Raw genomic sequence first — 27505 nt, 5'->3', positions numbered from 1 at the left:
CAGTTTAGGCCTGTGCAGAATAGGACATGATTAACCACGTGACTGCCACCATTTTGGTCTCCATGAACGTGGTGGACATGATGGTGGCACATCTACATAGCTGGGGGCCGGGCAGCTGAGTCCCTTGTGACAACTAGCTAAGGTGAGCTGAAAGGTACATGTTTGATTACTGTGGCCCCGGATGGACTGGCGTGTCCATTCAGCCTGTATTCTTTTGAAGTGGTGGAGAATTGTTAAAACCCATGCAGGAAAAAGTGACCAATCAGAGTGCTGCTTTTGTTTTCCGAAGAACTGACAAATGAGAGATGGAATCTCTGACAACTCTTCTCCCTATGAGTTTAATAGCTACAATTTCAATGTGGCATGCGCTATAACATATTCCAAGCATTTCATCTAGGGGAGAATACAGTGCTATACGAGGCTCTATATGTGATACTCGGAATGCCTATGGCTACGGAATATGAAACAGTAGGGATTTCATATTGTATACACAGCTTATGAGACCCATCCTTACCAACAGTGTTGGACTGAAGTCTCTTGGTCCCATGAGAGGAAATGATTCTGAGGGCCCATCCTCCTCTATATGTAGGACATTAAGGGCACTGTTTTATTATAGGTCCTTTTTTGTCATATTTTGGGCCCACATGATGGTACTCTGTTAAGCCAGTTCGACCCTGCTTACCAACATTTCTGATGGTAGATTTGGGGCATTTAAGGCCCACCCTGGACATGCCCCCAAACCAGCCCAGAGCACCCACTTTTGATTATGGCTTACAAAATCCCATTTTTAATCTGGGACAAGCTAAATTTACCGGGTTTGTCTCTGAAAATTTGGGACTGCTGGCAACTATAGAGGCCTTAAAATTGTACTAATTATTAGTTAAGAAGTGTTTCACTACTTTATTGGAAATTGAATACTTTTACAGTAAAACCCCTTTTAAAAGGTTGTCCAGTTTTTATTAAGTGATGACCTATCCTCAGGATAGGCCATCCCTAGCTGATCAGTGGGGGTCTGACACCCGACACCCATGCCGATCAGCTGTTAGGGTGTAGCTCCAATGCCAGGGCTAGACAGGACTGTCAAGCTTGTAGTGGAGGGAGCTTGTTACCATTGACTTCAGTGCTGTACTAATGAGTTCCCTTCACTACATAGTTGATGGTGCTGTGTACTTTTGGCACTGACTTCCGATTATGGAGCTACACTCAAACAGCTGATTGGTGGGGATGCAGGGTGTGGAACACCAGCCTATCCTGAGGATTGAATGCGTGACAACACGTTTAAGGGTGCCCTTAATAAATCCAGAAACCACACTAAAATGAGGTAACCCAACAAAAATATAAACTGATAATGAAGGCAGTCAAACAGAGGCTTTAGTTTCTGGGATGTTATTGCCCTTTATTGCATTTTGTTACGCTTTGTTCCAGCACGGAGATCCAGGAGGCAGGGACCAGAGGTGGAGTATAAAACGGGAGCAATAAATAAATTGGTGTCCAAAGAGGGGAAAGGCTTTGCTAAAATTACTACAGAGCTTCTCTTGCTTAGGATTCCGCCACCAAGTTTACGAACTCTGTGAACACAGACAAGAGCATGTCAGTCTGAGGAAAGGAACTCAATGCAAGCATTGATGCTATCAATTATGTTCATCTACTATTGTCTTATGTCTTCTTTATAGTCCTGATCCAAGGTAAAGCAATCATAAAATACATGAATATTAACTAAATCTATCTGATGAACCTCAACATGTAGCTACTAATGATGTCACACTCTTGGAACACACTACCATCAGATGTGGATGGTACCATTCTTTCTTAAGTATCACCCCTATTTTACCACTATGCTGACTGAATTTGGAGTTCCTTCACTGATGTCGTTTAGGAGAAATAGCAACCTGAGAGACAGACTCGTTAAGACTGACATTGGGAGTGTACGAAGTGAGGGAAAAACGTTTCTAAAAAAAAGGGCAATTTCCGATGTCTGGGATGCTGCAATTGTGGCAACATGATTAAAGGTGACACTTTTTTACACCCATATACAGGATTTGTGTACAGAGTTGATGGATACTATACATGTAGATCCAAGGACGTGGTCTACATGATACAGTGTCCATGTAGTTTGACATACATTGGAGAGACAAGTCAACTATGGAAATTAGAGAAAGAATCAATAAACAGAAAAGTACGATTCGGAAAAGAATGCTTGATAAACCAGTTTCTAGACATTTTGTGGAAAGAGGCCACTCAGTCAACCAGTTGAGATTTTGGGTGATTGACTCAGTGGGTAAATTGAGAAGAGGGGGTGACAGAGAGATGATTTTAAGAAAGAAGGAATTGAAGTGGATCTATACTTTGAGAACATTATAACACCATGGTTTGAATATTTAATTTAATATGAGTGGCATAGATTAATTTGTCATTACCAGTATAAAGCCAATCCAGTAACTATTAAGTTGCTTTTAACCGTTTTGTAATTTTTCTTCTTTTTTAGATCAGGGGTGAAGCACTCAGAAGGCCAGCCATGCATACACGAAAGTTTTCAGCGCAAATTTTTATAGCACAGTTTTTGTACATCACCAAATACTTGCAGATACATGCCCCTTAATTGTAATGTTTGACTACACAAGTTTGATCTACCGATGATTTCGGTATAGATCCCTTGTAGATATTTTTGTTAGCTTCTATGGTAATGGAGACGTTTTTTGTGGCCACATAAGTGTGGATAACAACACGTGACCCGGTCTCCATGGTGAGTCAGACACACTTTGCAGGCATGTGTGCGGAGAAGTTAGGTGATGCGGTCATATGTCCGGTCAGGTGATCGCTCCTTTGATGATGCGGTTGGTCAGGTGACCACTGACTGAACACGTGACCGTTAGGTATCACTACACTAATAGGAGGAAGATCTGGGTGTAATGACCGGCTTCACACAAAGGGAGGGAAATGGGAAGGCCCTGTCCAAGGGAGAGGGAAAGGTGGTGACCCCTGACTCACCTTGCGGCTGGCACCTGACTGCCCTGACGTCCCTAGACGGGTTCCTCACCCGTACGCCGATCACGTGCCTAAACCCTGGCTTTCCCTAAGATGAGCCCTGTGTAGTGAACAGGGCGGTGGGATCACTAGTTCGCACCACTGACACTAAAGGAAAACACCAAGCAGAGGACAGACAATACAGACAAACATATAATCCCAGGTGGGCGAAAACAGCAGACCACCAAGGCCCAACAGGGATCCGGAGGGTAACGTTCTGGGACAACAACCAGGGATCTCAGCTACTCAGCTCCAGTGGGTCAGTATAGAAGTCCAGGCAGGAAGCTCTATATCTGGCAACCAGAGAAGTGGGAGATGGGAATATAAGGAGGTTGGGATTGCTGGACAAGAAACAGCTGAGGAGGAGAAGCTACGGATCTCTGAGTGAGCCAAAAAGGATTGCAAGGCAAACCCAGAAAGCTACCATTACGAAACAGCACTGTCTTTGTACATCGAACGCGCAGCCACCCGCTGCGACTTCCTGACCCCGGGTATAACGGAGTCAGACGTGGCTCTTGACACCCTCGTGACACTGGGCATGTGCGTTTGAAAAAGAGGGACGCTAATGGCGGTATGCATGATGCGGGCGTTCCGGAGGCTACCACCCCCTCTTAGGTAATCAATCGTGGTCTTTTTTTCATTGGGCTATTGAGGGGATATGCACATGAATTATACACCTTATTGGTGGATGTTAATGAACAGGTGTTTGTCTTTATAATATTTGATCACCATAGGTTGAAGCCGCCTAGGGGCGGTACTTTGTATGGCATTTATATTCTTTTAAGTTACTCTGTATGTATGCTTGACAAAGGCTACTTGCTAGCCGAAACATTGCAGCACTTTATTGGTGATTTTTGCACATATGGACCTACTTTGAAAAAATTATGTTTCTGGAGATGCTGCCGTCAACTTGTTCTTCTTCACTGTTCAGATGACCAAAGTGGATTTGAGGTTGTGATGGGCTGATGCATTCCAGCGTATGTCTTCACGGTATCGAGTGCTGGTTTGAACACTGTTATCACTATCCTCTGGATAGGTCATTAGTATCTGATCGGTCAGGGTCCAACACCCAGGACCCCCGACGATCAGCTGTTTGAGAAGGCACCGGCGCTCGCAGTAGCACCACAGCCTTCTCCAGCTTTTCCAAGGTCATGTAACGTCACGTACATTGGTCACATAGTCTGCGTTCAGCTCAGCCCCATTGAAACGCTGTGCTTAGTAAGCAGAGAAAAGGCTGCGGCAGTGGACATTCTAAATTTTTAATTACATACAGTTACATGAAGTATTCAGATTCTGGTTTAAAAAAATATTCTATATTTTTTTGTGGGACAGCCCCTTCAATGACCAGACACTTTTTTGTGATTTAGCGCACTTGGTGGTTTAACGGTCCTAACTTTTTATTTGTTGGACAAACAAAATAATTTTTCTGACCTTTTTTTAAAAATTTTTTTTAGAGACCTTGCTTTCTCTTTTAGTTTTATTTTGTGAAAACTGCATAATATGTACCTCAGGAGGTCATTAAAATACCTGACATTTTTGTAGTAGCACTTTTCCACTGTAAAAGGAGCATCCAAATGTGCCCAAGTTACAGAGGAAATCAAATTGCATAGGCAGAGCTGATCAGGGTCCACTAAGACCCTGCAGCTCTTCTATGCCTAAGAAAATCTGGGCACAATAGAAGAAGTGGCACTTCATAGCATTTATTGAGTGCTGTGCATCAAGAAAAGGAGAAGCCAGAGGCAGTAATAAACTGCTTCTGTCTTCTCCTTGGGATTCCCGGCTGTCACTGAAAGTGGGGGACTAGAACTGCTTTTGCTAAAGTGCAGAAATCCCCATGGAGATGAGGTGAGATGATAGATAGTTCTGGTTCTTCTTACCTTGTGGTTCACCATAGAATCAGGAAAATTTAAAATTCTCACATTCATTTTCTCCAGCCTTCTAGCAGAAGTCTAGGAGACTCCATTGACCTTAGTTGAGAGACTCCATACAAATCGGCTGGACATACACAAAATGGCTAACTTGTAGGGGTATTCGCATCATAGAGATGTATGACATATCCACAGGATATTCAATAAATGTCTGATAGATGCGACTCTTCCCTCTGATACCTGCATCCACACCTGCAGAAGAAGGTCCCCTGACCCCCATCCTTTCTGGTTGTGAGGCCACTGCAAGTGAAGATGTGGCATAAGCTATCAGAAAGCAAGTATGGATATCAGCATGGATAAGCCATAATTGTCTATGATAGGAATACCCATTTATGTGTAGAGTAAATAAGCATTGTAAAGATTTGGATATTTTTGCCATAACTTGTATCACCTTAGTGAGATGCTGGATACTGGACCACATCGAGAGAGCAGTTGTGATATTGAGTAGATACAAAGATACCTCATATACCCTATAGACACTTTCTTATTTTATCAGACACTTACCATCTATGCCGATTTTACCATCTTTATCTTTGTCACCGGCATCAAGAAGTTCCTTAGTTTCTTTGGCCGTGAGAACTCTGGCTTTAGGGTCAAAGTCTTTCAATATAAGACTGGAGAATGGGGAAATCATTAACACAAAAGTAATTTTATGGTTTTTTTTTTACATTCTGAACATATGTAAATGTTATTATTACATTATTAGTACATAATTTATCAGTTATGATATGGCTGCATTTAGAGTAGGTACAGTTACAAGCAATATGTGTCAATGCATAGTGATACCCCAACATGATTACACCCCATTACCCAAAACTCAAACTCCATTATTTTATTGCTAAAATTGTTATGTGGAGAAACTAGTTGGTAATGCTTTTTTATGTGCATGAAGTGGCCATTAGATGAATGTCGGCTGAACCCTGTGATTACGGTGGAACCTACCAACCATCTAAAAGTGTTTTTTGGGGTCCTGACTCTTCCAGATGATTGATGTTTCTGGCAGTGGCTAACTCACCTATTACTACTGAGAACACATGACTGCTCGGCTGAGTAAAGTGTTCATGTCAATGGGGGTTGGGAGGAATAGCTTTCACCCAAATCAGCTCTTGGTCAATAGCTAAAGTGTATGGCCGGCTTAAGGATTCTTCTTTTAGAATGTTTTGGAATAGTTAGTCTGTGAGAATTATAAATTTTTGGGCGGTTGTATAGTAATGTGGCATATAGTGTATCTAAATCTTCCAATATATAGGAACATGACATTGGGTGAATTCAATGTGGATTAGAGGGGTTTTCCTGGGGTGCAACATTGAAGACCTATCTTCAGGCTAGGTCATCAATATTAGATCACATTGGCAGCTGCAAACAGATGATCATTGGGTGTGCAGGGAGTCGGCTCCCCACTGATCTGATATTAAAGACCTCTTCCGTCGGATTGGTTGTCAATATTGTATTTCTGGAAAGACCCTTTCATTTAGCCTGAGTACATAATAAGACATCATGTACAGTAACTCAAGGTAAGTACTCATGAAGAGTACAGCAAAGTGTTTTGAATACTTATATACTGATATATTATCAAGTCAGTAGTCAGTATTTCTAGATGTGAATTCAAAACTGTTGCTCACAGTTGAGAATACATTTTAGAGGTGTATATCTCTGATAGTCCCCCAACTGTCTAAAGAGTGGGGATAGCATAACCCCCATTGCCCTATTGCACTTGGGTACAAGAGACAGTAGATTCTACTGCCTCTTGTAGCCAAGTGCAACAGTGCAATGGGGACTACGCTACCCCCTTCTATTAAGTAAAGGGGGGGGGGGGGATTGGACTCTTGCCTTTAGCTCTGTCCATTGTAGTTGATTGATATGTAGATAGCAACCTATTTGACTGGCTTTGAGAAAGATAGTAAGGTTAGTGGCAAAAAAGAATAGATCATTTATGAAAAAACTTTTAGATTTTAGGCACGTGCTTTGTTTGTTCATAAGATATATATATATATATATATATATATATATATATATATATATATTTCCTGGACGTCCTACGGCAGCACAATAACAAATGGGATGTTAGTCCCCTAGATACAACCGAAGAGACAGATTTATTAGCAATAACACTTAATTAGTCAATTACTCAATTATACCTCTTATAAATGTCAGACTCAGTGAACCACACATTGTATTTAGTTTTTCTCTCTAGGTACTGAAGAGACAAGGACTCTGGGTGCTTGCATCCGATTTGATTTTCAAAAGTTTCCCAGGTTGTATACATGGGGAGTTCCCTGTCCCTCGACCTGAAGGTGTACTTAGTGGTTGTTTTGCACCCTGGTCACATAATATAGCTGGGCCTGTGGTTATATTCCAGTTTACTGGTAAAATACCGGCCTGTAAACAGCTTGTACAAGTGCTGCAAGGAGAAGGTGGGACGGATCAGCTGGACCTCTGCTCGCGATCCGACGCACGTGCATTACGGCCAGAAGAGCTGGAGCCGTGCGCAGAGAGACGCCACACGCCACTGGGTTTTCCCAGGCTATAAACCTCCTGCACGCTGTACCCCTAGCACGCTCTGCCAGCCTGCCATTCTCTCTGCTTACTGAGGTAAGTAAGGTGCATTACTGTGATGTGTGTTTTCTGCCACAAGTGCTGTGTTTTCTTGCACAGATGTCTTCTCCTAATGAAGCCAGCAGGAAAAGAAAGAGTAAAAACAGACACAGACTATGTTTAAAGTGCCAGCAACCCCTGCCTGTTAATAACTCATCTGATTTATGTACTAATTGTTAAAGCCAATCATCATCTATACAGTCTCAAGCTGGAGATTTTCTCACCTGGTTTCAAGGCCAATTAGCTGACATTTTTGAACAAGCTAAATGTACACATAAATCTAAAGAACCTAGAAAAAAAGGCTTCTGTGTCTGATATCCTTCATCGGTCTCTGAAGGGGAAATAGTTTCAGAGGATTCTGATTGTGATGAGGGATATTATTTATTGCATAAAGAGAAAGTTAATGCTCTATTAAAAGCTGTTAAAAAGACTGTAGAATCAGACAAAAATGTTGATAATAAGGCAAAAAGAGAAAAACTCTTTTATTGTCCACACTGCAGTAACAAGGTTTTCCCTAGTCACCCTGTGCTGAAGGAATGGCTCCAGCAAGATTGGGATAGGCATGAAAAGAAATCTGACACAGGCGCCAGATTTAAAAATGTGTATAAATTGGATGAGAAATTCACAGAGGATTGGGCTAAAACCCCTAAAGTAGACCTTAGAGTTTCAAGGCTTTCAAAAAAAGTGTTTTTTCCTTCTGAAGAAGCATCTTTATTAAAAGATCCTATGGATAGAAAGGCAGAGTCCATGTTGAAAAAAACTTAAGCTTCCTCAGCCGTCAGTTGTAAAGCAGCATTAGCTTCTATCCCCGTGGCCAGAGCACTTCGTATCTGGATCAGTCAGCTTAATCTTGATTTGGAGGAAGGGGTTTCAAGAGAAAAGATTTTAGCAAATATTCCATTAATCAAATCAGCCTCTGAGTTCCTGTGTGATACGCCGTTAGATGTGTCAAAATTTGCCTCAAGATCTATGGCCTTGTCTAAATGGGCAGAAGGCCCTTATGGATAAAACAGTGGCCTGGGGATGTCCTGTCCAAAAATCACTTCTGCAATCTACCTTTACAGTCCGGTTCATTGTTTGGACCTCAGCTGGAAAAATATTGGAATCTCTAAACAAAGGGAAAGGTGTTAAATTTCCAGAGTACAACTCTGTTGTAGAAGTTTAAACATTTTAGATCCTTTCGTAATAAAAGGAGAAGATCCCTGAGATTCAGAAGAAATAGAGAGGCTTATCATCAGAGAAGATCCAGAGGAAGAGATCAAGGAACCTTCTTCAAAAAGAAGGGTGCTGACCAGAAACCTACTTTCCTATGATGCCAGAAAAAAACAGTACGAGTAGGCGCAAGACTACAACATTTTTTTCCACAGTGGTCAAAAACCTCATCAGACGGCTGGGTAACTTCAATCATACAGAGAAGATATTCTCTAGAATTCAGAAAGTTTCCTCCAGATCGTTTTTTCCTTAACAGGACACAAGATTCTGTTATTCCTATATTAATTCAAGAATTTGTAAAAAAGGGGGCACTGAAAGACGTTCCCAGTTGGCAAAAAGGAAAAGGAGTCTACTCAAAAGTATTTGCAGTTTTGAAGCCAGGAAATGGCGGTTAGTCATAGATCTGACCTTTCTCAACAAATACCTTGTGAAACGGAAGTTCAAGATGGAGACGATCCGGACAGTAATAGACCTCCTACAAAAAGACGGCTACCTAGCAAAGATAGAACTGACAGACGCCTACCTACATGTACCTACACTCCCCAAGCATCGGAAGTATCTGAGAGTAGCATAATGTTCACCCAAAAGGACAAGACACCTTCAGATTACATGTCTCCCCTTTGGGATATCATCGGCACCTCGTGCCTTTACAAAGATTACAGTAGTCCTGTCAGCAGCCCTCAGACTGAGGGGAATCTCAGTAGTACCATATCTAGACGACTGGCTAATAAGAGCATCCTCCAGAGATCAGCTGAGGAAAGACCTGAAAGCAACCACTTCTCTGATGCAACAGCATGGGTTCCGGATAAATCACAAAAAGTCCCACCTGGAGCCGACTCAAACAATAACTTTTTTGGGGTTTGTGATAGATTCTTGCAAGATGAACTTTAGATTGTCCACACACCAAGAATACAAAAGATTATCCAGTAAATTTGTCTTCTCATTACTCATCCAAAGATGTCTGTCAGGAATGCCTTGAGAATTTTGGGTCTCTTGACCTCATCAATAGACGCTGTTCCTTGGGCCAAAGCTCATATCAGGTCCCTACAAAACAATATCTTGTCAGTATGGAACAAGTCACAAAACACTCTGGACAAAGCTCTACTCATCTCTCCAGCCACTCGACAAGATCTAAAGTGGTGGCTCATGCCATCTCGCCTAACCAGTGGGAAGAGTCTGATTCCTCAAGTGCGGAAGATCCTCACCACGAATGCCTCCTCTTGGGGTTGGGGTGCCCATGTAGAGGACATATGGATTCAAAAGAGATGGAATCCAGAGGACATGCCATTGTCATCCAATATGAAGGAAATGAGAGCTGTCAGACTAGCTCTCTTACATTTCCAAGATCACCTAAGCAGTTGTCACATTCAAGTCCAGTCAGAAAACCTGACGACCATCTATTATATCAACAAAGAAGGCGGTAACAGGAGTCCCCAGTTAACGGCAGAGTGCAGACAATTGATGAATTGGGCAGACTCATACAGCAGGCATATCAGCCATACACATCAAAGGGACTCTAAACATAATGGCAGATTGTCTCAGCAGAGGGAAACTCCACCCGGGCAAGTGGAGTCTGAAAACCAAGGTTTTCACACAAGTGGTGAAGCAGATGGGTCAGTCGACCCTGGATGCTATGGCAACACAACACAATGCCAAGGTAAAAAGGTTCTTTGCCCTCTACCAATCTCACCAGTCGGTGGGAATAGATGGTCTCTCAGTCAACTGGAAACAAGAGCTGGTCTATGTTTTTCCTCCATTCACGATGATAATGAAAGTGCTGAAAAAGACGATCCAGGACCAGGCGGAAGTTATAGCAGTTCTTCCATTTTGGCCTCGCAGAGCTTGGTTCTCTCTAGCCATGACCCTCTTAGGGGGAAGATTGTGGAAACTACCGTTACTGCCAAACCTTCTAACTCAGCAGGGGATGACACATCCCAATCTGCAAACATTACATCTTACGACCTAGAGGCTGAGCGGCAAAAACTATTCGACTTAGGCCTCCCCACAGAGGTGATCTATACAATCTTATTAGCTAAAAAGCCTAATACAGTAAAGGTTATAATAAATGGTGTTTAGTCAATTCAGCAGACACAGAAACTATCAACAGTGTCCTTCAGTTCCTACAGGATGGTGTGAAAAAAGGTCTCAAACTAAACACCTTAAAGGTACATTTTACTGCTATTAATGCGCAACTGCAAGGAAGATTCTCTGATCACAGTCTAATTAGATCTTTCTTCAGAGCCTTGAACATCCTAAATCCTACAGTCCAAACTCCTCTTCCATCCTGGGACTTATCTGTAGTGGTTACAGCATTGACCAAACCCCCATTTGAACCTTTGCAAGAGGCCCAAATACACTGGCTCTCTCTAAAAACTTTCTTTTTAGTAGCTATCACCACAGCCAGGAGAATTAGTGAGCTACATGCATTATCTTACAAAGAGCCTTATTTGAGAGATCAAAGGGACTGTCTGGTACTTCTTACAATGCCAGGTTTTATTCCGAAGGTGGAATCCAGTGCCAACCTTAACCAGGAAATCGCTCTACCTGTTCTATATCCTGATCCTCAGGACATGGAGCAAGACACTCTGCACACACTGGATGTTAGGAGAGCAGTTCTGACGTATGTGGAAAGAACTAAGCCCTTCAGATCCACAGAGAGTCTGTTTGTTCAGCATCAAGGCCCAAACAAGGGGCGCAAAGCTAGCAAAGCAACCTTAGCACGATGGATACGATCCACCATTCAAAAATTTTATGCTCTCAGTGATCTTATGTGTCCTCTACAAATAAAGCCACACTCTACTCACTCAACCGCCACATCCTGGGCGGAATTGGGCCAAGTATCTATCCAGCAAATCTGCTCAGCAGCTACCTGGTCTTCAAGTTCAACATTCATGAAGCACTACAGACTGGATATGCTACAAGCAGAAGGGGCTTTTTTTGGCAAAAGAGTGTTAGAGCTGGCGTCTTCTCTCCCTCCCTGATCTCATTGCTGAACAAATCCCATTTGTTATTGTGCTGCCGTAGGACGTCCAGGAAAACAAAAATGTACTTACCAAAATTTTAATTTCCTGTAATCCGTAGGCACGTACAGCTTTCCTATCCTTAATAAACCTTTATTGCTGCATACAAATACAATGTGTGGTTCACTGAGTCTGACCTTTATAGGAGGTATAATTGAATAATTGACTAATTAAGTGTTATTGCTAATAAATCTGTCTCTTCGGTTGTATCTAGGGGACTAATATCCCATTTGTTATTGTGCTTCCTACGGACTACAGGAAATGAACATTTCGGTGAGTAAATTTTTGTTATATAGTCCTGCCTGGACAAAGGTTATTTGCGTCGTAATCTATAATTTTTACCCACACACGACAGGTCTAAAAAAGGGAATGTGACATGGACAGTGAATTTTCTGCACCTCTTTTAGGCATAGAAAATGGTCTAAATTTAAGCTAGCAAGGACGCTGGCTTACATTTAGACTGGTGGTGGATGCTCCGAACATGTGTAGAGGCCAGTGTCTCTACATAACTTCAATGGATCCAAAACCAGTGCAAAGGGTTTTTAAGACCAGCATCTAAAATGCTTTAATAAATCTTAATAAAAGACCCCCTATGTGTTTGCGCTGCTACTTGGACCAGTAGAGCAGTCAAGAGATTGTTAGGGCAGGCCTTGTCAATGAAGAGGCTGGAGAGTGTCCTGAGCTTCTGCAACACCCCGTCGCGGATGCAGAACTCTGCTTGATGAGATGAATCTATTCACTCATCTCTAGTCTGTAGACATTGCTAGGTCCACTCCTGTGAAACTAATGGTTTTTAAAATCAGACAAAGGGGGAAACTAACTCTTCTTAGGTAGAGAGCACCTTAATCAGTGTGAGGAGACTTATAGGCCATACATGCTTCTCTGGAATTCTGGGAGGGAAGGGATGTAAATGAGCTCTTAACAAGCTCTACATCTAATGCCACCAGATGTAAGGCAGATATCCTATAAGTCAATGTCCAGCTCTTAAAATAAGCCTTGTGACATGACTTGGATATTAAATAAGCCAGCACCTCATCTGCAGACAGCTGTTTCAGGGGGATTGCCCCTCATCAGTGCAGAACAGAGAGTACTGGCTTAACTGGGTGAGAGGGCTGTGTCCGAGCAAGGGGGGAACTAACTCTCCTTAGGGAGAGAGCACATTAATCAGTGTGAGGAGACTTATAGGCCTTACATGCTGCTCTGGAATTCTGAGAGGAAAGGGATGCAAATGAGCTCTTAACAAGCTCTGCCTCTAATGCAACCAGATGTAAGGCAGCTATCCTATAAGTCAATGTTCAGCTCATTTGCATCCCTTCCCTCCCAGAATTCCAGAGGAGCATGTATGGCCTATAAGTCTCCTCAAACTGATTATGGTGCTCTCTCCCTAAGGAGAGTTAGTTCCCCCCTTGCTCGGACACAGGCCTCTCACCCAGTTAAGCCAGTATTCTTTGCTCTGTGGGGCAATCATCCTGAAACAGCTGCCTGCAGATGAGGTTCTGGCTTATTTAATATCCAAGTCATGTCTCAAGGCTTATTTAAAGAGCTGAACATTGACTTATAGGATAGCTGCCTTACATCTGGTGGCATTAGAGGCAGAGCTTGTTAAGAGCTCATTTGCATCCCTTTTCTCCCAGAATTCCAGAGTAGCATGTATGGCCTATAAGTCTCCTCACACTGATTAGGATGCTCTCTCCCTGAGGCCTCCTGCACACAACCATTTTTTCCCCCCATTTACTGGCCGTTTTTTGCGGTCCGTATACGGAACCATTCATTTCAATGGTTCCGCAAAAAAAACGGAATGTACTCCGTATGCATTCCGTTTCCGTATTTCCGTCTTTCCGTTCCGTTTAAAGATAGAACATGTCCTATTATTGCCTGCAAATCACGTTCCGTGGCTCCATTTAAGTCAATGGGTCCGCAAAAAAACGGAACACATACGGAAATGCATCCGTATGTCTTCCGTTTCCGTTCCGTTTTTTGCTGAACCATCTATTGAAAATGTTATGCCCAGCCCAATTTTATCTATGTAATTACTGTATACTGTATATGCCATACGGAAAAACGGAAAGAAAAAACGGAACCGAAACGGAAACAAAAAACGGAACAGCGGATCCGTGAAAAACGGACCGCAAAACACTGAAAAAGCCATACGGTCGTGTGCAATAGGCCTAAGGAGAGTTAGATCCCCCCTTGCTCGGACACAGGCCTCTTACCCAGTTAAGCCAGTACTCTCTGCTCTGCACTGATGAGGAGCAATCACCCTGAAACAGCTGTCTGCAGTGAGGTGCTGGCTTATTTAATTTCCAAGTCATGTCTCAAGGCTTATTTTAAAAGCTGAACATTGACTTATAGGATAGCTGCCTTACATCTGGTGGCATTAGAGGCAGAGCTTGTTAAGAGCTCATTTAAATCAGACAGACACATGTTCAATTACTCACCAAAGTTCTTCCTGCTCTATGTATCCACTGTTATCTTGATCAATCACTTTGAATGCTTTTATCAGGATTTCTTTACTCTTGCCCTTTAGGCCAACCATCTCAAAGAATTGCTTGTGCTTAAATGAATCAGCAGCTGGATTGAAATATGAAAAAAAGAACTGCTAATGTGATCCTTTTGATTAATTTGCTGAAAGTGCACCTGAGTTTATTAAAAGAAAGTTTGCATAATGGCTGTGATTCATTGTGAAATCATAACTGTGAAGGAATAGGTCTTTTTTGGGCCTCCCTAATGTCTTTGTGTCATATTATTCCCTGTTTCACTTGCACAACTAGATACATTTCTCTCACAAGCAGGGATGTCTCCCATCTGTTGAATCTTTGAGTACTGTGTGCAATTACCTCACCTCCCTTACTTCCCACTATGTTGGAGGGAGAGATCAGACTTACAGACATACAGGAGCTTCTCTGCTCTTCAGAAGCAGTTCTATCAGGCTCAGGAGCTCAGCTAGCTCTGACAAGCCCCCATTTCCTGTGAAGCATCTTCTGTGTGTCTGTTACCTGAGCAGGATCTAGTGTAACAACAGACAGTGGACTGTAAGTTAGGTGGAAGTAAGACCCATAGTGGCCATGGCTTTACAGCTTTGTTTAGGTGGATTTAGGCAGATTTTTTTTTTAATGAAATGATTTAGAAATTTGCTAATTAACCATTCTCAATGGTGAAATTAAATTGTGTGAAAGTACAGTGACTAACGTCCTTTTCTCAATTGTAAGATATGTCAGTTATATATTTATGAATAGCATAATGAGAAATGTTCTCTGTAGTTATTTATGTATCTTGATTCACAGAGCTTTATCTTGCAGGTCAGCAATCTATATACAGTTTCCATATTACCATAGATTTCAATGAGAGCCATTTCATGTACAAAATAGTTAAAGACAAGCATGAGACATTTAAATCTCCATTTATTTCTAAGTGTCTTATCTGGTGTGATAGGGCATGAATAGGTTAGCACATATGCCGTAAATGTGAGAGTATACATATATATATATATACATATATACACACACACACACACAGTATATTCCCATTGCATGCTTTGGAGAAAAGCATAGCTATGAATAATCAATGTTATAAATCACTTGTTGGGATCCTTTTGTGATCATATCGTATGTTAGATCATCACTTGTTTCAATTGCCCTTCAATAAAGATTCCCATATACAGGTTGATCATTGAATTATGGAAATTGAAACATAAGGGTGCTGCCACACATTCAGGTTTCCTGATGCAGTTTTTAAAGCCAAAAAAAGGAGTGGATTAAAAAAAGTTGAAAGATTGTATCTGCCCTTTATACTTTCTCTCCTGTTATGAACCACACCTGAGTTTGGCTTCAAAAAATGCATTCAAAAGCATGAACTAGTGGCAGCACCAGAAAGAAAGAGTTTTTTGAAATTGCACATTTCCTACTACTGAGATCATTGGGATTGCTGAAATCACCTTTCTTACAGGGGTAGTGCAATGAGCATGCTCTAGAAAGAAATTTCCATGGGTGTCTATTGATTTCAGTGCCTGCAGCAAGAGAAACACATAATATGGCTCTGTATAATAGAAGATCAGAGAAGCCACTGTATTACGTGATTCTGCAGTAACAGGACAATGAAAAAGGGGACTGCCCCTTTAACTGGACTCCAATAAAATGTGCAGTGAATTTCCCTTTACCCATGTATTATATTTCTTCATAGTAATTCCATTTTCTGCCTATGGGACGATTGCCAGATGTACTTATTTATGTAGATCTTTTAAATGTCATGCGCTAGATTACACGAGGAGGAACAGTATTTTAGATGAGACAATTTACAGCATATCATAATCCGGGCCGGTTATGACGCTAGCATCATTTTATCTCTAATTGCTTTCAAGGAACAATACAGTTTGGTGTCCCTCAGGCTGCAATTCTCTGTGATATAAAGATGTTAATCAGATGTTCCTTTAGAGTGAAGACGCTCTAACGTCTCACTTTTTGCAGATTTATATGGACATAACCAGTCGTGAAGGACAGATGGAGAGATCGTCATAAAAGAAAAAGGGAAGAGACGTCAGGTCGGGGGCTCAGATGCACAAGTCAGCAGAAAAGAGCACAGAGCAGAAAGGAGATAAGATGGAAAGACTGAGGAGGGGAGGGAACCATGCGCTTGGGCAATAAAGATTTGAGCTTTAGAGGGGTTGAAAAAGGTCACTCCTCTTCTAAAAGGAATATTGTCATTTTTGAAACAAAAGCTAGAAGTTATAAGTATTATACAAAAGCCATGCAAAGTATTTAAAATCAAGTGCAAATTTCGATAATACTAACAATAGGAAACAATTTCCAAATCTCAGCAGTGCCAGGTGGCCATTAAAGGCCTTTTTTTGAACTTTGCTGTAGGAGAGGTAGTTGTCATATTAAAACAGGACATTAAACGCTCCTGTAAATTCTCCGATTTACGCAGATTTTATGGGAAAAATATGGTTTAATTCCTCCCAGGCATTCACACACAGCATAACTTCTCCTACCTGAACAGGCCCCCACAGCCTTTGAGATGTCTTCAGCTTTGAGTATTTCAGTCATAGACATTGCGGCTCTGAATCTGCAAGAGAATGGGACAGACTGAGATGCAGGCTATGTTCTGCTGGACTCATCACTTCCAAGGGGCAGCCGACCTGACTGCAGCTATTTGCAGGCACGCAAACTCCAAGTAAGGGAGGGGGTGACTTGCTGAGGGTGAAACTGCTGGCTAAAAGCCACGGGGCAATACGCCAGTCACCTGAGAATTTACCAATGTCACATTATCCTCATCCTCTACATATAAAGCTCAGGTGCTTGATATAGCAGGGAAGGTTCCCCAATATATTGTCATTCTACGGATGGCACAAGAGGGTTAAATGCTATCTTAGCCTCCTATAGTTTATACTGATAAGCTTTGTATTCTCTTAGCATAAATCATTTTCTTCCTGCAGCTACATCAAAGCACAGCAGAGATTTTTCTTTTCATTGATTAGTCTTACTTGGTTCTTAATTTTGCAGTAAAGGCTCTACTGACTATATGTTATCATACTGCTTATAATCCACCCCTGGCAGAGCCTTTTTCTATTTTGCTGGTATTCCTCCTAAACACTGCATAGCCACCGCAAGACACGTGTCTCTTAGATATTAACTCATGAAGCATGCTAGGCTTTAATATTAGAAAAATATCTTTAAGAGAGAGTTTTAAAGGGTTAACACCCTTGGTCAAGTAAATCATTCCTTCACCCTACCCTGCACTCAGCTAATTGTTGTAGATCAGAATTATAAAGGATAGCATATGGTTTAGTATAGCCATACCTGCATTGCAGTTCAATGACTTATGCCAGGTAATGTGAATACCCCTGCAGCCATAGCTGCATCCAGTAACTATGTGGCATCGGACTTCCCTGAGTGCAGTCTGACATGCCACAATACCAGTGTCATGTAAAGTGCTAATAAACAAAAATATGTGCATTTTATACATTTTCTGAGGCAAAATGGCCTAACCCTGTCATTAACTGCTCTAGTTATTCTAAGGCTAGTCCATTGTTTCCAGCATTCGGCTGGGCATACTCGTAAACTGTTGCAAACACAGTTTTTTGTCCAGCTGAATCCCGGCTCTAATGCCGGAAACAGGACAGATCCCTGCTGGGTCCAGGGGTGGATTGGCCATAGACCCTACAGGGACATTTCCCAGTGGGCCAATGCCCCAGGGGGCCACCCAAGTCCTCCTCTCTGCCACTGGCCCGGTACATAATGAGCTCTAAACAGTAATTAATGAGAATTAGGTACTCATGTACCCAGCTAGAGACAAAACATGCCCTCCTGAATTCAACAGCTGTGGCCTGCACCTCACCTCCTAATCCCCCTGCTCCATAGACAACTGGAGGAGGAGGACAGAAGATGCTACAGTAGTTATTGATGGCCACCACAGAGGGCCAACTTTTGTGGCAGTAATTTAAGTTACACTGGGTCACATTATAGTCAGTGGGGCCTGGTGGTGCTCCGGGCCCTTTCAGCCTATGCCAGATATGATGAATTCCGGCAGGCTGTTCCTCGGCCAGAACATCTTCCTGGACGATTTTAATGCTAGTGTGAAACCACCCTTATTCTTGCCAGGACATTGTCCAGATCCTGTACCCTAAACCATATACTGTATGCTTTCCATCGTTCATGCATAGAAACAATTTTGACGGAGGACAAATTTCATTTAAGGGGCTGTCCAAGGGGGAAGAATATGGAGAAGGCCTAAAAGTAGGATAAAAAAAATAATAGAAGGAATACTCACACTTACTCACCAATGTCACTTGCATACTGATGCTTACTGGGTCCATGATGGTCTTTGCAGGAATTGCCTAGAGATGCCCGCTCAATCACTGGCTAAGACTGGTCACCGCTGAAGTCAGTGATTTGCTGAGCAGATGCAATTTATACGTATTGAGATGCGACCAAGAACCAGTGACAAATGGGGACCCAGTAGGCATCAGAACGGCAGCACTGAGGGAATTAGCAAGAATGAAAATGGCTTACTATACAGAAATTTTGGGTATCTTTAATAATGACTTACCAAGATCGGAAGTGACATAGTGGAATCCGTCATGAAATGGATATATGTGATGAAATCAAGGAGCTGATCTACAACCCTTTGATTACAGTTTCTTTGAGATGTGCAAGGCTACCCAGTCTATAGTGATTGAGGCAACAAAGTCTAACTGCATTATTGGGCTAAGGTATTTTGAGGCAACCCAGGTTGCAATGCAGCCATGTAGAACCTTTTCCTTCTATCGTCTGGACTCTATCAATTGATATACTGATAAGTAGTGTTGGGCGCAAATATTCGAATTGCGAATATTTATGGTGAATATCGGCAGTTTGAGAATTCGTGAATATTTAGAATATAGTGATCTATATTAGTAATTTCGATCTAGATTTTTTTTTCATCAGTAACCTCCCTTCTTGCTTGTGGGCCAATGAGAAGGCTGCAATTTCTTTGTCTGAACTTCGCAACATCCCTAGCAACCAATAAGAAAGTTGCCTACCCCTTACTATATAATAACCTCCCCAGCAGCCATTTCTACAGTTTTTTAAAGTTCTGAAAGAGACAGAAGTGATATTGCTGTGCTCTGTGCTTTCCACACTACATTAGATAGATAGTTAGATAGCTTATATATATAATACAGATAGTTATTGGGAGATAAACAGTGTAGGTTATATCCTGATATAGTGTAGCTGTTGCAGTGTAGTGTGTTAGGTAGTGTAATAGGTTCTGCTGTCCAGACCTGCTAAAATGTGAAGTTTAACGTATTGCGCCAAAATATTCGCATCATTAGTGCCGATTAGCGCAATCGTGAATATATTGGAGCGCTCTAACTGCATATAAAGCCATTGTAATGTTCTGCCATGCCAACCATTTTCTCCAGTCTCAGGAAATGTCACGACCATGGTTATGGTCGTGACTCCTGATCCGCATGCAGTTGCCTGCGGTTTTGTTTTTGTCAATCACATGGTGAGGGCGGCTGGATTGTGGCCTCACATGTGGTTGCCGCTGGCAACATGTTTGTGCTTGGCAGCTTGCTGCAATCTGCATGCGGTTACACCTGGCAACCTGTCTTTTTAGGAGTGCCGTTTTATATGTTTGGTGTGCACGAAGTTTGGGTGTATGCACTGTGATAGTTTCCCTTCACTTGTGGCTGCCCGAGGTAACGTGTTGTATTCTTTACATGTGGTGGCAGTGTCTCGGCCTTCTGGCTGACTCCCAGGACACGGTTGCCATGCATGTCGTCTCCTGCGGTAACAGCTGCAGTGTGATAAGGGTTTGTACACTCCACCTGTATGTGGCTGTTTTCCCTTGCCAGGTCTAGGAAGGGTTAACTCCCTTCTGTGTGTGTGAACACTGGGTGTGTCTGCGTGGGAGTGGCTACTTGGGCCTATATAGCCTCTGCTGAGAGCAGTAGTCAGAGGGGTACTTCAGCCATGGTCTGCTGGAGTCATCCTTATACCTTATACCATCTGCCAGTGAGGGCCACCCTTGTGGTCATAAACAAATGTTGTTATGTGATGTTAAGTTTATGTTTGTGTGGTGTCTGTTATTAGTGCAGCTATGGTTCTGGCTTCCTGTGTGTTTATGTGTGCTGTGTCCTTTTATGTCTGTGTGTGGACTTCAGCACTTGTGTCTGTGGCAGGTAGGGGTGGAAGTCTTTCACTCTCCTGCCATATCCATAGTCTGTTTATGTTTATATCCCCTTGCAGCTCGGCCAGTTTAGACTCCTGTTTTTTCGCATCCAGGAGGAACAGGTGGTCTACCCAGCTCCTAGTTCAGGGATCAGCGGAGGGGGAGTAGGGATCCGAGGTTCCTGAGCATGAGCCCTCCTACCTTCAAGGTCGGCTCATGCAGCTAGGAGTCAGGGTCAGATTAGGGATGCGTTAGGAGGTGACCTGCTCCCTAATTCTGTGGTCCTGGCCGAGCAGCGACTAACATCTCGTGGCATCGCACGGCTGAGGGTTTTCCCCATCCTCATCCGTGACAGGAAACTTTTAGCAGCTTGGAAAATGTAGCAAAAGTGACCCACGCCTGTATTTTGCGCACATGCCACAAATATTACATTGCCGATTTTTTGCAATCAAGAAAATTATCTCAAATTTGTGAATTTGTGAATACATGACGAATATTCACCCAAATATTTGTGAAATATCGCGAATTCGAATATAGCCTCTGCCGATCATCACTACTGATAAGGATCAACTGCATGTACCCTCCTGTTCCTTAAGTCAGTGGTTGCCCAATTCTGCTGGCAGCACAGTGCAGTAGTATAGTTCAACATTACATTAATATGATGCAATGCAGTTATGAAAAAGGTTTTCTAGCCTGGGTGTAAGAGGATAGCTCTGAAGTCGTTTAGTAAGACCATTCCATGGATGCAGCAGTCTAACCCTGGGCACTGTACCACATTGGGAATACCAAAGTATACTTGTGGCATTCACATCTCTAATATTTCTAAGCAAAAGGGTTTCCATGGTTTGACTGTGTCCTTTTGAGAAGCAAAAATTGCTCTTGGTCAAGGGGAGCTTTCGTTTCCTAAATATTCCATGATGTGCAAATTACTCCTTCAAGATGGGAAATAAGTGATGAAGAAGCAAAGCACAGTATATAGAGAAAAAAACTCATTACAGCTATAGTGACATTTCCCTGACTAGTAGAGACACTGATCAGATTACTAAGTAACGAACATGGTGGGAAATGCATTGACGCTTCGTTATAATGTCAGGATTGTCCATGAAATACACAAGTGCTGACCATCTCCTGGGTTAGCAGAGAGCCATTCCTCTGTGGCCAAGTATGATTCACACTAGGGAGGGATACTGAGGATCTCATCGTATCTGCCAAGATGAATTTTCTTCTTCAACAACTTGCTGACAGTGCAGGACACTGGCTGCATCCAGCCTCACCCGTAACTGAATCCTCCTACCCCCTCCCATATTCTGTGTTGTCATCACTCTTTCTCTGGCTGAGACCACTAGCACCTGGGACGTGAGCTGTGTATTTATGGAGTATTAGCAGCAATATAGACCTCGTCTAACCTCTCCACTCTATCTCATATATCCTATTATGTCTAAAATCTGTAACGGGAAATACTTGGCAAAATTTGAAGGAACCATGTTTTCGAACCCTCCTGATTTTATTTCATATAGTCACATGTCAAGTGCAGGAATACATATCCTTAAACTCCTCGTCCTTTCTCTTAAAGGGAACCTGTTACCACGAAAATGTGGTTTCATCTACGAACAGCCTATGTTAGAGCAGGAGGAGCAGATTGCTATATAGTTTTATGGGAAAAGCAAAACTTGTAATTTATTCACTTAAATCTCTCTTCTTTCTATGCTTAGGAGTCCAGTAGGTGGTCATATCAGTGACCGACAGCCGGTCCTACATGACTACACATACAAAGAGGGCAGTCAGTCAGTGATTAGGGCCACCCACTGGACTTCGGAACATAGAAAGTCATTATTACTGTCCATGCCATTTAAACGCTATCCATAAACGCTAGCCGGACTTGACCCATGTACCCAATGGAGTCTTGGTCTCCCACATGCATTATAGTTTTGGAGAGGACTTTTTGCCTACATATAAAGATAATGAAAAATTGTGAATTGTGAAATATGAATTCAATTCAGGTGGGAAATCATATAACACTTGTTTATTTACTAGCCCGTTGACTTGCCTCTACCGAAACAACCACTTGTCTTAGCTATGTCATACCTCAAACTAGTCTTCTGCACAGTTAATCCATAAGAGCTTGAATACGAGACTTGCACAAGATGTCGTTCTATAAGTAATTCATCAGCACACTGTGCTGCTTTGACATTTATGAAAAGGCTTAATACACCCAACCTGAGAACACCCTGCACCTATAAAAATATTTTCATTAAGACATGGGTATTATGGATGTAAAATAAAATTCATTATATTCTCGCCCACTATTCTCACACCCTCACTTTATGTCAGGGGCACATGAACCCTTAGATTTGCACCACGGGATACTTTCTATTTGAGACCATCTGCAAGTTACCAGATCGAAAGGCAGGCTTTGCCAGTTTTTGTGGTAGAGGGTTAAACAGTAATGACTAGCATCCCACTTTAAATACATTTCTTTAAATGAAAATAAAATATATATAGAGAATTTAATAAATAAAATTGCCTTCACAGTTATAAATATATATATATATATATATATCACATCTATGTGGATGCCGCAGAGCATTGTATCTGGTGCAGCATTTGGCAGGACTAATAGCGATGGTATGTAATGTACAATGCAGTGATCATTAATCCTGTTGATAAATAGATGGATTTGACAGTTATTACGCTTTAGCGTCTGTCTCCCTCATACAATCCTTCCCAGCCTCTTCTCGTACATTGTTCATTGGCCTATGCTTATACGGAGCTGAGGCACAAGATTTTATTAGGAAGTTTGGGCCATTGTTGTACATTTTCAACTAATTCATTGGCATTTGACTATTGCAGCTTGAGGGCAAATCCACCCATGAATTATCTTTCTGAGTTATGGAATAATAGTCAAAATGCCACATCACTTCTGCATGGCAAGTAAATTGGAATGACCCCTTTTTCCACGGCGCTCATGTTTTAATAAGATATAATTTCCTTCCTTTCAATAATAATTCTGCTTTAAAGTTATGCAAAATTTGTTATTTTTTACTATCTTGCTCCTACATACCAAAAAGTTTGGTGGATCCTTCTGTGGTGCTTTTCTATAGAATCCTAACAGTGGATTATTTCCCACCCCATTGCCTGGGAAAACATTTCCTTTACTTATCAGAATGATGGAGGATTAGAACAAATTGCCTCCTTAAAGGGGTTGTCTTATCTGAAACATTGGTGGCATATCAGTAGGATATGCCCCCACTGTCAGATAGGTGCCAGAAGGGGCCCTTAAAAATGAAGGAGAGTGCACCGCGTATGCTCGGCATGCTCTACATTAATTTCTATAAGAGTTCTGAAAATAGCCGAGAATGGCCATCACTCTATTCACTTCTACGGGACTGCCGGAGATAAGTGAGCCAGTGTTTGGCTTTTTTCGGTTGTCCCATAGAAATGAATAGAGTGTGGCTTCTCATGCATGGCTGCTCTCTGCTTACTTCGAGGTTGCTGTTCTGGAGATAGGTGCAGGGACCTAGCAATATGCCACCAATATCTCAGATGAGACATCCCCTTTAAAGCCCCTTTTTGCTTTGGCCGATGATTGGGAATGACATTTTGGAGCAAAGTATATTGTCTAAACACCCTAAAAATCAGCTGACAAACAAGTGAAACCTCATTTGTCAACTGATCAGATCTTCCATGCAACCGTGAAAATCATTGTTTGTCCTGTGTAAACAGGGGATGTGTTGCTGAAAATAGGTAAACTGTATGAGGGGACAAACAATCGTATTAATGATCATTCATCCCCCCCCATGCAGTTTGCATCAGCCTGTGTAAAGGCCCTTTAAACGAGCACCAATCGATTTGTGTTAAAGGACTCCATCTCTGTTACGTCAAGCTCTTGTCAGTGAAGATTTTTTTTTTTCCAATGACCACCTTATTCTCGCTATCTTAGTTCTGCAGGTCATTTCCCCAGTGTACAGATCTACACATATCATAGCTTCCTGGAGCCATAGAAATAAGACTTGGGGGAAAGGTGGGGTTTAAGGTTAACTGTATTCAAATCTCAATGACCAGGTTTTGAGTGGAATTAGGTGTTAATAAAACTATTGCTTAGAATTTGTATATATGTATACGGAATCCTTAGAGAACACCTAAAATTAGATGTAATCGGCGAATGTTATATGAATACCAAATGCAACAAAAAAGCAAAAAATTGTGGATGATTTTCAGTTAACCTTTAATAATAATGAATTATAGTAACTGATGATAAAACAGGATGGACATTGCCTGAAGCCAAGTGATGCTTGAGGTCAACTGCTGCTCTGCTTTATTAGGTTTATCTTAGCTTGATTAGGTTTATCAACAATTACATAACTGGAGGGTCCTTCCCAATGTTGAGAAATACTAAATACTTCTAAATACCACTAAACTAGATCAGTAAGAATAAATTCCACCATATACTCTACTCTTGACACAGCATGTATCTTGTGAAATGACTCTAATCTTTAGAATCACTTCTATGAAGATCTCCTTGACTAATGCTCAAAAAATCTGGTGGTGACAGAAGACTACACAAGGTCAGGACATTAGTGATTACTATATTATTGATGATCTGTAGAGGTCAATGGTGGTCACATACATATTAGGTATGTTGACTTCAGGTTCTCTGAAGTTGGTTTCTTGGTAGCAATGGAGGCAATCGAGCCAATTCAATGTTCCTCTTATAACACTTGTGCTCAGTTTTTGGCAGCCCCAAAACTTCTTGAATTTCAAAAACGCTAAGACTGCCAGCTATACAGTCTGTATTTTTTGTCCATATTTAGACCAGACTTATGGCTCTCTTAGCAGATCCTTGCTTACACTCAAGTGTTCCCCATCCATCTCTTTGATTGACACCCCCTCATAAATCTGTCTCTGTCATTTACTGCTGATAGTTTCAGCCAATGTCCTGTTATCATTCTGCATCAAACAACACTAGCAGGCATGTAATCTTATTACGAATCATCTGTAGGAGCTAGTTAAAGCTTCTAGTCATTATTTAAATACATTTGCTGAGCCTACACATTTCCGCCCCATAGGGATCCATTGACCTGACTTGACAGAATGGAGCATGTTGACATTTATTAACATGAACACGCATACTGACTGTATTTACTTATGTAATATTACTTTGTCTACGATCAGCTTTCCATGCTGGCTTCCAGAGATTATGCATTAGATACCTTTTAGAATTAAATGCTTAAGTACCTTAATGCTACTTTCAGAAGTAGACTATTTATGCATAAAGACGTTTGTAGTATCACTTAAGCATTTGCAATTGGTTCTATCTAATTAATAGCAGATTTGCATAATGTTTAGTAAAATGCAGCCACAGAAAAATCTGTGTAGCCTTTAATTTATTATGCAGCAAAGAAATATATTAATTTTTATTGTCTGCCATATTGAAAGACAATTAATACTCCTCGTATCTTTTTTACTGTTCATTTATGCCATATTGAAAGATACAGTAATTCATACTCCTTGTATCTTTTTACTGTTCGTGTATGCATTGTTGACTAAAGGACCTTTTGTACATCCGATATAAAGGATCAGCCCTAACATTAAAAACACAGCCCCATACGTACCTTTCTCTTGTAGCCAACCATTCCATCAGTCTGTGCTACAGTAGCTCCTCTGTGGGATCGACCCATAAGGACTATTCTTCAATCTCCACTCAGTGAGCCTTGACAACCCTTCCTTGGACCACTTACATTAGATACCAAGCACTGCATATCGGAAATACCCCACAAGCCCTGCTGTTTTGAAGATGCTTTGACCTAGTTGTGTAGCCATCACAGTTTGTCCCTTGTCAAAGTTGTTCAGATAGATACCTATGGCAGCCCATTTTTCCTGTTTTAACTACAAGAATTGACTCTTGACTTAGTGTCTAATATATTCCACCCTTAACACGGGCCATTGTCAGAACATGTATATACTAAAGCCAGTCATGCATTTTGACATGGGTCACTCATACCGAACCTATGATCAGTGAAATATCTCATGGAGCATAGGACCCCTAGCATGCTGGTGGCACCATCAGTACAGCTGTGAGCTGACTCTTCAATTTCCCATGAGAACATCGCGCAGCAGGTTTATATCATAAAAACTTTATGGTTTTTCTGACCATCAAACCATGTATGTTCCGATTAAATGCACAATGGCTGAATTGGGCCAAAAGTTTCTGAATTGATCTACTTTGAAATAGCAAATATTAGGCTGCAAAAGTCATTACAAACATTTACTTAAAGGTAATACATTCCCAATTCACAATTAAATGTGATTCTACTACATATTAGTTCCACCAATGACAATAGATTCAAGCTAGTCCTGACAAATGTACTGTACAGCCAGTCTCTTCTACCCATAGCCACCTCCCCTTGTACTCACTTGGGGATGGATCAGGATCCGTGGGAAGGGCTGAGATAAGGCAACGGTGAGGTGTCTCTTAGATAGGATTCCCTCTTAAATACTTTCTCCATCTGTTCTATTTTAGGAAGTTCCATCCCCTCCTCCTCAGCATGTAGGACCCTTGGTGTCAGATACCCTGAGACAGCAGGAAAGGGATCATGTTTATTGACAAGTAACTCATCAAGAAACTCTATTAATACGCCTGGCAGGAGCTCAGATCCTGGACTTGGACTTTGAGGCCAAAGGAGGAAGGAGGACTGGTAAAGAGACAATTTATCTGAAATCTAAAGAGTGGGGGTAGGGGTGCCCTATATATATATATATGAATGTGCACCCCGAAATTGAATACATTCACTGACTTCCGGTTGTTGCTGCTTCAGCTACCTTTACAAGTCTTTTCTGCCAGACTTGGAAAAAGTCAGAAGATTGAGGGCTCTTATCCAAGTAAAATCAAGATGCCTGGTAAGTGTGCCAGCAAATAGGTCAGATGTCTACAGGATCCAAGAAAGGTGGAGGAAATATGGGCCTTGTTGATGTCTGAACAAACGGACTGTATAATGTATAAGCAGAAATCTGCTCAAATCTATATTTATCTAATTACTTTTTTGGATGATGGGATGCTGCAGTGCCAAAATTAATGTG

General features: G+C 41.7%; 1 protein-coding gene across 1 annotated transcript; it reads right to left on the bottom strand.

The window, feature by feature from the left end:
- Window positions 1-1370: 1370 nt before the first annotated feature.
- Window positions 1371-26928, bottom strand: PVALB (parvalbumin). Its single transcript, XM_040406943.1, has 5 exons — window positions 26843-26928; window positions 16767-16840; window positions 14218-14350; window positions 5457-5566; window positions 1371-1568 (listed from the first exon to the last, which is right to left on the bottom strand). Exons 2-5 carry the CDS (start codon window positions 16825-16827, stop codon window positions 1540-1542), a joined length of 333 nt encoding a protein of 110 aa, XP_040262877.1. The 5' UTR covers window positions 16828-16840; window positions 26843-26928; the 3' UTR covers window positions 1371-1539.
- Window positions 26929-27505: the final 577 nt, after the last annotated feature.

This window comes from Bufo bufo, chromosome 9 (assembly GCF_905171765.1).
Source record: "Bufo bufo chromosome 9, aBufBuf1.1, whole genome shotgun sequence".
NCBI lineage: Eukaryota > Metazoa > Chordata > Amphibia > Anura > Bufonidae > Bufo > Bufo bufo.
This window is presented reverse-complemented; position numbering and strand designations above follow the sequence as displayed.

Excerpts from the sequence above, each read along its gene's own strand:
- PVALB (XM_040406943.1), bottom strand. The coding sequence starts at position 16,827 with ATGTCTATGACTGAAATACTCAAAGCTGAAGACATCTCAAAGGCTGTG. Across the intron at positions 14,351-16,766 it reads GGCTGTGGGGGCCTGTTCAG|CTGCTGATTCATTTAAGCAC; the intron begins GTAGGAGAAGTT and ends ATTTCAATCCAG. Across the intron at positions 1,569-5,456 it reads TGGTAAAATCGGCATAGATG|AGTTCGTAAACTTGGTGGCG; the intron begins GTAAGTGTCTGA and ends CTGTGTTCACAG.